Source organism: Salvelinus sp. IW2-2015, linkage group LG9 (genome assembly GCF_002910315.2).
Source record: "Salvelinus sp. IW2-2015 linkage group LG9, ASM291031v2, whole genome shotgun sequence".
Classification (NCBI taxonomy): Eukaryota; Metazoa; Chordata; class Actinopteri; order Salmoniformes; family Salmonidae; genus Salvelinus; species Salvelinus sp. IW2-2015.
The window spans coordinates 23,257,489-23,268,909 of NC_036849.1; the positions used below are offsets into that span (position 1 = coordinate 23,257,489).

Sequence of the window (11,421 nt, forward strand, 5' to 3'; positions counted from 1 at the left end):
CTCTCTCTCTCTCTCTCTCTCTCTATCTCTCTATCTCTGTCTCACCACACACACAGAGAAGAACAGAGAACAGTGGAATCTCTATATACTGCTTCAGGATGGAAGACAGTGTACCGTTTGTTTGGTTCATGTAAATATACTTACCTAAGAGTTGTATACTTTTGAAAATGTTGCTCTTTCTCCATTGGTTTACCCACCTTGAGTGTTGTAACCCTAATGTATAATGAAGCAGAGGACGGTGTGGGCTAATTTACCAGTTTTACCTTCCTGTGGGTTAAATCAATCCACATCACAGGAGGTTGGTGACACCTTAATTGGGGAGGACGGGCTTGTGGTAATGTCTGGAGCAGAATTAGTGGAATGGTATCAAATACATTAAAACACATGGATTTCATTCTGTTTGCAGCCATTATTATGAGCCATCCTCCCCTCAGCAGCCTCCACTGATCCACACACTTCCATCTGCCATTGCCCTAATCAGCCCCGCTGGTCTGTAGAGGATGTCCCACTGTACAAGAAGAGCATCAACCAATCAATAAAACTCAATGGCTTTTTTCTGTTAAGGATGACTTCTGATTACACTTGTACCGTAAGAGATCCACACAGTGATGACTTGTTTTATATTGCACTGTACTATAAGACATTGCCAGGCACACACACACACACTGCTATGCTATGAGGGTCTGTCTGTTATCTTTTTGTAACGCTCGGAAAAAGCTTTTCATTGAATAACGTCAGATAAGGATGACAAGTGGAAAGAAGGGAATAGAACTAGACATAAGAAGTATCCTTAACCTTTGAATTGCTCTATTGTACCAATAAAACGTTTTTTTATAAATATTTTGGGTGAATAATGTCGTCTCACCTTTGGCTTTGTGGAAGAAAGATAAATCCCTTTCAGACAAAACCTTTTTATGAGTAAATATCACAAATGACAATGCACGGTACAGCAGCTGTACTTTCTGCCTTTTTACTGAGTGGTGTTACCATAAAATATGTCCCCTCTTTCTGTGCTGATAGTATGGGGCTCACTGTATTCGGTCCTCCTCTGTTTACCACAGGTTCCCAGATGGCCCCCCAGACTCCTGGCAACATGTTGGATGTTCCCCACCCCCCCTTGTCCCAGTCCCCCATGCCTCAGGAAAGGGGTAAGTCTGACCACTAAGTAAGTGTGTACGTGTGTGTGTGTGCATGCGTGTGTGTGTGTGTGGGTGCGTACATACGTATGTGTGTGTGTGCTTGCTAGTATGTGTTAGTGTTCTTGGGTATTGTGTGGTAATTTGCAGATTAATGCCCACCTGTGTGTTGAGCAAAGCTGTAGATCTGGGCTGAGTGGAGCCGTAGGGGATGGGCCTGGGGACAGCTAGTAACAGTTAAGCTTCTCAGCGTGTGTGTGTGTGTGTGTGTGTGTGTGGTGTGTGTGTGTTGTGTGTGTGTGTGTGTGTGTGTGTGTGTGTGTGGTGTGTGTGTGTGTGTGTGTGTGTGTGGTGTGTGGTGTGTGTGTGGGTGTGTGTGTGGTGTGTGTGTGTGTGTGTGTGTGGAAGGCATTAGCCTCCTTCTCAGTAATGCTGCCATTATTTCCCACTGTGGACAAAGCAGGATGTGACATCATGTCCAGAGGTACAGGGCGTTCTATACCTGGGCTATTACCAGTTACAGGGGTTGGCATTGTGTACTGGGAGGTGTACACACACACACACAACACACACACACACACACACACACACACACACACACACACACACACACACACACCACACAACACACACACACACACACACACTCCTTAGAGGGGGTCATGTCAGGCTTAAAGTATATTCTACACAGTTCCATTGCCCTCCCGTTCCCACCATGCATGTTCTGATCCAATTATGGGCTGATTCCTCAGTAGGTACCGGAACAAACACCGACCAGCAGGTTCCAGGGAGGGGCTGGTGAGAGGTGCATTTATTACTGGATTAGTGGTCAGCTCAGGTCATGGAAACAGTGGTTAAACCTTAACTGTTAATGATCTGGCATCAGTAAACCCTATGTTCTAATGAGGTATGGAGTCTTTAAAGTGATCCCTTACGACTTGCAGAGGTGATTATTTCTCATATGCAGCGTTAGTTATTGCTGTGATAGCAGAGGCTGACGAGATATACTGTGTATTACGTACAATGAATGTGTCGCTGATTAAGGCTTCCATGACCATTTTTTACTACGGCCATGAGTTGTATGAGTTCAGGGAAAAGTTCATCTCTTAAATGGGGCAAATCACATTCAGTCTTAGTGATTACTACATAGAACTACTCAGTGTAAAACGAACCTTGTCCCTGTAGGTTGTTTAAAAACAGGATGATGAGTAGTCATGCTCCTCTACAGCTCACCAAGACCAGTTAACATCTGAGAGAGAGAGAGAGAGAGAGAGAGAGAGAGAGAGAGAGAGAGAGAGAGAGAAGAGAGAGAGAGAGAGAGAGAAGAGAGAGAGAGAGAGAGAGAGAGAGAGAGTAGAGAGAGAGAGAGAGAGAGAGGAGGGAGCAATGCAAAGCTGTTACACTTATTTTACATAAAACATAACATTTAATAAATGTAATGCTCTGCTCCATGTGATCCAGCAAGCACAGTGGTTAACTAATATGTTTAGAATATGTGATTAATTCCCATGGTTCAGTGCCTGCTTCCTAAGAGCATCTATCTATTTCCATAAATCCCACTGAATGGTCCTTTTCTCCTCCGCTCTCTGTCTATCCCCTCTGTATGTTGTTGTTGTCAGCTAAGAAGCCTCTACTTTCTCTGCCAGCCTGCCTCTCTGAATTCGCTGCCTGCCTGCTTGGCTGGGGAGGGAGGGAGGGTTGAGGGAAAAAATCCTTGAATGCGTTATTTGCTTTTAGCAACTGCTTGCACAATGTGCCTCTCTCATCATTTCCAGGCAATTTAGAATGCAGTATTACAGTGTTTTCAGAATCCTTTACGATAATGGAAGTTAAACATTACAATAATGTTCTCCCGTTAAACCCATGTTCAACAGCCCAAGACATTTCAGCGCTCCTCCTCCCTCCCTCTCTTCCCTTCTACGCCCTCCTCACGCTCTCTTGCTCTCTCATCAGAATATGCCGACATGGAGAGAGACAAATGTTGTTTCCATCTCTGGCCTGCTTAACAACCCGCTCACTAAAGAGTGTGTGTGTGTGTGTGTGTGTGTGTGTGTGTGTGTTGTGTGTGTGTGTGTGTGTGTTGTGTGTGTGTGTGTGTGTGTGTGTGTGTGTGTGCGTGCGTGCGTGCGTGCGTGCGTGCGTGCGTGCGTCGAGCCCAGCACAGCACAGCACAGCCGATCCATTTAAAGGCAATCCAGAATATTAGAGAGAAGGCCTCTATCTCTTCTGATTGGCTGCAGCGCCAGCGACCTTTACCATTCGAGGCAGATTGGAGACCTTTTCTCTGGCTTCACTCTCAGGTCTAGACTGTAATGAAATGGGTTGCAGTGAAGCCCTGTGAGGATCCCTTCAAATGTCAATTTGAATGGTGGAGGGAAGCCGAGCTGAGAGCCTTTTTCATGAATTGAGAGCTCATGGTTCGGAACAGCTTAGAATTACACAGCAGTCATGGTTAAATCACTGTTTTATTCCCCCAAGTGCAGTGTATGTGCATTTTCTGCACACATGTATACACACACACACATCACACACACATACACACACAAAAGCAGAAAGCGCAGTCGATTTTGTGTATGTGTGTGTGTCTGCATTAGTTGATCCCCCCCGGCCTCCATGTCGCCCAGTCCTGTCTAAATACAGTGTATAAGAACATATGGCCTTACTTACACATAATGCACTGCCAGCTTGCCATTCTAGCAATCTGATGTCTATCTTTGAATAACAGGACCTGAAGACATGATAGAGGATTATAGTATTGTCAGAATCACCCCTGTACAACCGAACATCCGTGTTCGTCCTTCAAAGGAGACAACCATCATGTTTGTCTGGTTTTCAGTAGCAGCATTAGAGGGAGGTTAGGAGGGAGCAGATGGGTTAATCTCCTGCATAAAGAGTGGATATTTACCTGCGTGTGTGTGTGTGTGTGTGTATATGCATAGGCAGCAGAAATCATTAGCACAGTGTGTTTACAGTTCTCTCTCCTCTCTCTCTCTGTGTGTTCCAGGCTTTATGTCCAACATGCAGAGAAACCCGTCTGGCTCCCAGTTTGCACCAGCACCTCAATCGGGGCCCTCCATGTCCCCTCACCCCTCTCCTGGTCCTGGGGGACAGATGTACCCAGGGATGGGGCCCTACCCCCATGGTGGCTCCAGTGGCCCCTATGGACCCCAGGGATCCCAGGCAAACCAGTATGGACCCCAAGGTAGGAACACTACGTCGGTTGTTCCATTATACTGATCTACGTTTAGTTAGTTAGTAACTCTGCTGTACAGAGTATGAACAGGTCATGGCTCATTAGTAAGCAGTTATCTGAATGGATCCACCTGCTGAGGAATGGCATTAGTATTTCCATGTTGTACCAGCACTACTTGGCCGCCATATTTTATTCTCTCATAAGATTGGTATTTGAGAGAAAATTATGATGTGCAACTGTCTACATAGTATTTTGAGGAAACGATAGTGTTGAGCTGGTTTCCCCTCTCTTGTGGCAGACACCCCTTCATCTCGCTCTCTCGCTCTCTCTCTCTCTCACCCTTCTCTCCCCCCTCTCTCACTATGGAATTAGAGCCAAGGCTTTGTCAGAATATTCATGAAGGACTTGAAATCTAGACCCTACTCCTGCCTATTTCATTATAGGATTTAAGGCAGATTGAGGTGGTGGACCGGGCTGATAAAACATGTTTTCTGCGCACAATGATGATGACGTTCAATCCCATTACTGGGGTCAGTGTTTTTAAATTGCCCTCAAAAAAGGGTTGGACAGTTTCAACTGCCCATTAATATCATTAAAACCAATGTTGTTTTTACCTGTGGTAGAGTAGTGGGGAACAATAGAGAGGACGCTGCTAATCTGAGGGTGCAGTTCAATCAAACCCGATTTGCAGTATTCGTGCAGTAGTATTTTCACCCCAGGATCAAATAAAATCAGAGAACGCTTTGAATAAAAAGCCATAGTCTGTGGTCACTCTATTTTACTGTACATTGTAAATTGTAGTGTGAATTATGTCTATTTTAAGCTAGTAACCTGTCATATATGCTGGCTACATGTTCCCCAGTCAAAAAGTATTCTAAACATCCCAGTCCATTTCAGCACTCGTGGGAAAAATTGTCAGAATAGATCTTTGCAATTAAGCTGGCTTTTAGTGTTGAGTGTTCTGGAACACGGCTTTGGAAAGCAGCAGTCAATCCCATATGTTTGCATCCGCTCTTGTGTTTCGTTCCCCTGGATGTGCACCAAAGGAAACATTGGAGTATTAGTAATGTGTGTTTTAATGTGTCGTCGTGAGGAAAGCACCATTCATGTGTGTGTTTTTCTAATATTGTTGAGACCTTCCCATTAGTTCATGTTGATTAATATCTCTAATGCATATGGTATTTGGTGTCTCTCCACCCACTCTTATCTGCTAATGTGACTTAGCTGGGATGACAGCCAGTGGCTGAGGCAGAGCAGAACAGTATTATAAAAAGTCTGGAGTCAGATGAGCATGAAACGCTGCACAGCTGACAGGAGGGGTATTCTTGCCTGTGACAGGGAGAACAAGCCAAATCCTCCGCCTCCATACACACACATACACGCACGCACACATGAACATACACACACCTTTTCTCACTGTCTTTCTCTCTTCTCCCTCTCTCACACATACACTCAACACACAACACACAGTCCCCTCCTGAGGAACATGTGTTGGAGTGGGTCCATGGAGCCCCCAGGTGGTTGTGGGTCCATGGAGCCCCCAGGCGGTTGGAGTGTACTTACGGCGGGGGTGCGGGGTGGTCTCTGAGCTCTGGTTTTGAAAGGTTTTTGTCCAGGCTGGTCTGTTCAGGCTGGTCTGTCTTGGCTGGGGCCTGGGCCGAGGTGAACAGGCCAGGCAGCTGCTGCTCATTGTTTTTAATGACGGCTCCATCTGCTTCCCGTCTCCCCCCGCGCCACAAAATTACTAGCCCATTAAACCAACATGGAAACGCACTCCAAGTTCCTGATCCCTGCACTCTGTTTTTCTTGGCCAGTCTTGGCACTGCTAGAAGATCCAAGCCTCAGGCTGTGAACAACTGAACACACATCAGTGTGTATGCTAATCGTCGTGCTTTATCCACGCATAGATTGCTCTCGTTTCCTGCACTCCTCCTCCTCTTCTCTTTCTATCTCTCTCTCTCTCTCTCCTTCTCTCTCTCTCTCTCTCTCTCTCTCTCTCATTCTCTCTCTCTCTCTCTCTCTCTCTGCTCTCTCTCTCTCTCTCTCTCTCATCAGCTACAACTATAAACTCCGCCCTCACATTCACACATCTGGCAAGCGGTTGTAGCTTTTGTAACTAACTGGCTAAGAGAAAACATGAAAAGGTCTACATGTCCTCCATTGTGTAACTTAAAGGCTACAGCATTCTCTCTAATTTATCAGGGAAAATGGATATTACAAACTACAAGCTTCAGCACAGGGAAATCTGCCTGCCAAAATCACCCAGCTAATAACAAAATGTTCCCACAACTTTAGAGAACAGTTCTCTTTAATCTGATTAGGTCATTAAAACTAATGCTGTTATTGTGATGTGCAAGGAATGTTTTCCAAGAGAACCCATTCCTAATAGTCAAATAGAACTTTACCCACAGAACATGGTTACCAAGTTCTCAGAATTCAATGTCCTAGACATGTTTCAATGGAACAATTGCAGGAACATTTTGTAATACAGTTATCAGGAATGTCGCCTGATGGTCCCGCAAAGAAACGAATCTCACTCAAAAATGTAAAACAGTCATTACACACCACAACTTTGGTAGTGTTCCTGGTTGGTGAATCCACTGATTCATTCATAGTTCTTTGTCTGTAATGGCTAAGTGTTAGAGATACTCCTACGAACACAGTGCTTTTAACATAGTAATTTTTGGCACTACTTACATTTTTGACACCAAGATGATTTACATAGTGAAATGATTACATTTTCACTAAAAATTATTATATTTATTCCAAAATGACCTCTCTGGGATTTGAACTACAAACAATCCTTGGTTCACTGTATTCCTTGTATGTTCCCTTGCTTCACGAACACCATGTCCGTGTCAGATATGAAGTTCATCATGACTGTTTCTCAATCAGTGATTTTGATTGGCTTATTCAGCAAGGGCTTTCTGTATAATTGCTCTAATGTTGGTGGCAGTTAACCTGTTTTTAATGATAGTCCTGAATCACTTTGAGATAAAATAAAGTTTTTTCTGAGTGAACTTTTTGAAAAACAAATCAAATCTTAATTTTCCTAGTGCACTTTGCCCGAAAATTACAACAGTGAAATACTTACTTACGAGCCCCTAACCAACATCGAAGCCCAGTATTCAAAAAGGATGGATTATCATATGAAATGAGAAATATAAAAGTTAACAGTATTAAAGAGCAGCTAGTTAAAATAACAATTAGTAGGAAGACTAATTAATATAATGGGGTACGGTACAAGAGTCAATGTGTGGGGGGTACCAGTAGTTGAGGTATATGTACGATGAGTTAATTAAAGTGACTAGCATAAATGATAACAACAGAAGAGTAAGCAGCGGTGGTAAAAAAGGGGGGGGGGGGGGGGGCAAATGCCATAATAGTCTGGGTAGCCATTTGATTAGATGTTCAGGAGTCTTATGGCTTGGGGGTAAAAGCTGTTGGACCTAGACTTGGCGCTCTGGTGCCACTTGCTGTGCGGTAGCAGAGAGAACAGTCTATGACTAGGGTGGCTGGAGTCTTTGACAATTTTTAGGGCCCTCCTCTGACACTACCTGGTATAGAGGTCCTGAGTGGTGCAGTGGTCTAAGACACTGCATCTCAGTGCAAGAGGCATCACTGCAGTACCTGGTTTGAATCCAGGTTGCATCACATCCAGCTGTGATTTGGAGTCATATAGGGCAGTGCCCAATGCTGACTGGGTTTGGCTGGGTAGGCTGTCATTGTAAATAAGACTGTGTTCTTAACTGACTTGCCTAGTTAATTTAAAAAAATTATTACAGTCAGAGGCAGAGCAGTTGCCATACCAGTCAGGATGGTGCAGCTGTAGAACCTTTTGAGGATCTGAGGACCCATGGTGTGCTTGGACCATGTTAGTTTGTTGGTGATGTGGACACCACGGATCTTGAAGCTCTCAACCTGCTCCACTACAGCCCCGTCGATGAGAATGTGGGCGTTCTCAGTCCTCTTTTTCCTGTAATCCACAATCATCTCCTTTGTCTTGATCACATTGAGGGAGAGGTTGTTGTCCTGGCACCACACGGCCAGGTCTCTGACCTCCTCCCTATAGGCTGTCTCGTGATCAGGCCTACCACTGTTGTGTCATCGGCAAACTTAATGATGGTGTTGGAGTCGTGCCTGGCCGTGCAGTCATGAGTGAACAGGGAGTACCGCAGGGGACTGAGCACGCACCCTTGAGGGGCCAGAGTTCCAGTGTCTGTGTTCTTTTGCCTATCTTAATCTTTTATTTTTATTGTCCAGTCTTTTTCTTTGCAACTCTGCCTAGAAGGCCAGCATCCCAGAGTTGCCTCTTCACTATTGACGTTGATACTAGTGTTTTGCGGGTACTTTATATTGAAGCTGCCAGTTGAGGACTTGTGAGGCGTCTGTTTCTCAAACTAGACACTCTAATGTACTTGTCCTCTTGCTCAGTTGCGCACCAGGGCCTCCCACTCTTTCTATTCTGGTTAGAGTCAGTTTGCGCTGTTCTGTGAAGGGAGTAAGTAGTACGCAGCGTTGTACGAGATCTTCAGTTTCTTGAAAAATTCTCGCATGGAATAGCCTTCATTTCTCTTAACAAGAATAGACTGACGAGTTTCAGAAGAAAGTTCTTTGTTTCTGGCAATTTTTTACCTGTAATCGAACCCACAAATGCTGATGCTCCAGATACTCAACTAGTCTAAAGAAGGTCAGTTTTGTTGCTTCTTTAATCAGGCCAACAGTTTTCAGCTGTGCTAACATAATTTCAAAAGGGCTTTCTAATGATCAATTAGCCTTTAAAAATTATAAACTTGGATTAGCTAATACAATGTGCCATTGGAACACAGTAGTGATGGTTGCTGAAAATGGGCCTCTGTACGCCTATGTAGATATTCCATAAAAAATCTGCCGTTTCCAGCTACAATAGTCATTTACTGTCACGATCGTCTTCTTGACAGAGATTGGACCAAGGCGCAGCGTGTGCAAAATACATCTTCTTTTATTGAGAAGAGAGAGAAAACACAAAACGAACGCTATATACAAACTAACAAAACAACAAACGACCGTGAAGCTAAATAACGTAAGTGCACAGACAAGCAACAAACGTTCAACATAGACAACTACCCACAAAAGCCTACTGCCTATGGCTGCCTTAAATATGGCTCCCAATCAGAGACAATGAATGACAGCTGTCTCTGATTGAGACCCAATCTAGGCAGCCATAGACATAACTAGACAACCTCACTCTTCTCTACCCCATACACATACAACACCCCTAGACTAAACAAAAACACACAAAGACAACCCACCCCAACTCACGCCCTGACCAACTAAATAAATAACAGAAAAAGGAACAATAGGTCAGGAACGTGACATAACCCCGGACGCACCAGCATAAAGTCTAGGGGAGGGTCTGGGTGGGCGTCTGTCCACGGTGGCGGCTCTGGCGCTGGTCATGGTCCCCACCCCACCATAGTCCCTACCCGCTCTCGTAGCCTCCTCCAAATGGCCACCCTCCAAATTAACCCCACCGGACTAAGGGGCAGCACCGGACTAAGGGGCAGCACCGGACTAAGGGGCAGCACCGGACTAAGGGGCAGCACCGGACTAAGGGGCAGCACCAGACTAAGGGGCAGCACCAGGATAAGGGGCAGCTCCGGACTGGATGGCGGATCCTGGCTGGCTGGCGGATCCTGGCTGGCTGGCGGATCCTGGCTGGCTGGCGGATCCTGGCTGGATGACGGCATTAACAATGTCTACACTGTACAGTCGTGGCCAAACGTTTTGAGAATGACACAAATATTAATTTTCACGAAGTTTGCTGCTTCAGTGTCTTTAGATATTCTTGTCAGATGTTACTATGGAATACTGAAGTATAATTACAAGCATTTCATAAGTGTCAAAGGCTTTTATTGACAATTACATGAAGTTGATGCAAAGAGTCAATATTTGCAGTCTTGACCCTTCTTTTTCAAGACCTCTGCAATCCACCCTGGCATGCTGTCAATTAACTTTTGGGCCACATCCTGACTGATGGCAGCCCATTCTTGCATAATCAATGCTTGGAGTTTGTCAGAATTTGTGGGTTTTTGTTTGTCCATCCGCCTCTTGAGGATTGACCACTGGGATTAAGGTCTGGGGAGTTTCCTGGCCATGCATACAAAACATTGATATTTTGTTCCCCGAGCCACTTAGTTATCACTTTTGCCTTATGGCAAGGTGCTCCATCATGCTGGAAAAGGCATTGTTTGCCACGCACTCGGTTCACAGGCTGACATCATGTCAGTGATTCTTCTCGTTAACACAGGTGTTGACGAGGACAAGGTTGGAGATCACTCTGTCATGCTGATTGAGTTCGAATAACAGACTGGAAAGCTTTAAAAGGAGGGTGGTGCTTGGAATCATTGTTCTTCCTCTGTCAATCATGGTTCCTGCAAGGAAACATTGTGCCGTCATCATTGCTATGCACAAAAGGGCTTCACAGGCAAGGATATTGCTGCCAGTAAGATTGCACCTAAATCAACCATTTATCGGATCATCAAGAACTTCAAGGAGGGTTCAATTGTTGTGAAGAAGGCTTCAGGGCGCCCAGAGAAGTCCAGCAAGCGCCAGGACCGTCTCTAAAGTTGATTCAGCTGCGGGATCGGGGCACCACCAGTACAAAGCTTGCTCAGGAATGGCAGCAGGCAGGTGTGAGTGAATCTGCACGCACAGTGAGGTGAAGACTTTGAGGATTGCCTGGTGTCAAGAAGGGCAGCAAAGAAGCCACTTCTCTCCAGGAAAAACATCAGGGACAGACTGATATTCTGCAAAAGGTACAGGGATTGGACTGTTGAGGACTGGGGTAAAGTCATTTTCTCTGATGAATCCCCTTTCCGATTGTTTGGGGCATCCGGATAAAAGCTTGTCCGGAGAAGACAAGGTGAGCGTTACCATCAGTCCTGTGTCATGCCAACAGTAAAGCATCCTGAGACCATTCATGTGTGGGTTGCTTCTCAGCCAAGGGAGTGGGCTCACTCACAATTTTGCCTAAGAACACAGCCATGAATAAAGAATGGTACCAACACATCCTCCGAGAGCAACTTCTCCCAACCATCCAGGAACAGTTTG

General features: G+C 45.1%; 2 protein-coding genes across 2 annotated transcripts in view; one reads left to right on the forward strand and one right to left on the reverse strand.

Moving 5' to 3' along the window:
• LOC111968840 (AT-rich interactive domain-containing protein 1B-like) overlaps positions 1-11,421 on the forward strand; it is a 355,396-nt gene that overhangs the window by 262,800 nt on the left and 81,175 nt on the right. Inside the window, 2 exon segments of the mRNA XM_023994739.2 lie at positions 1,062-1,148; positions 4,141-4,338. Coding sequence (XP_023850507.2) covers positions 1,062-1,148; positions 4,141-4,338 — 285 coding nt within the window.
• Positions 1-11,421, reverse strand: part of LOC111968845 (kelch repeat and BTB domain-containing protein 11) — a 340,328-nt gene that overhangs the window by 116,592 nt on the left and 212,315 nt on the right. The gene's annotated exons all lie outside the window — the stretch shown is intronic.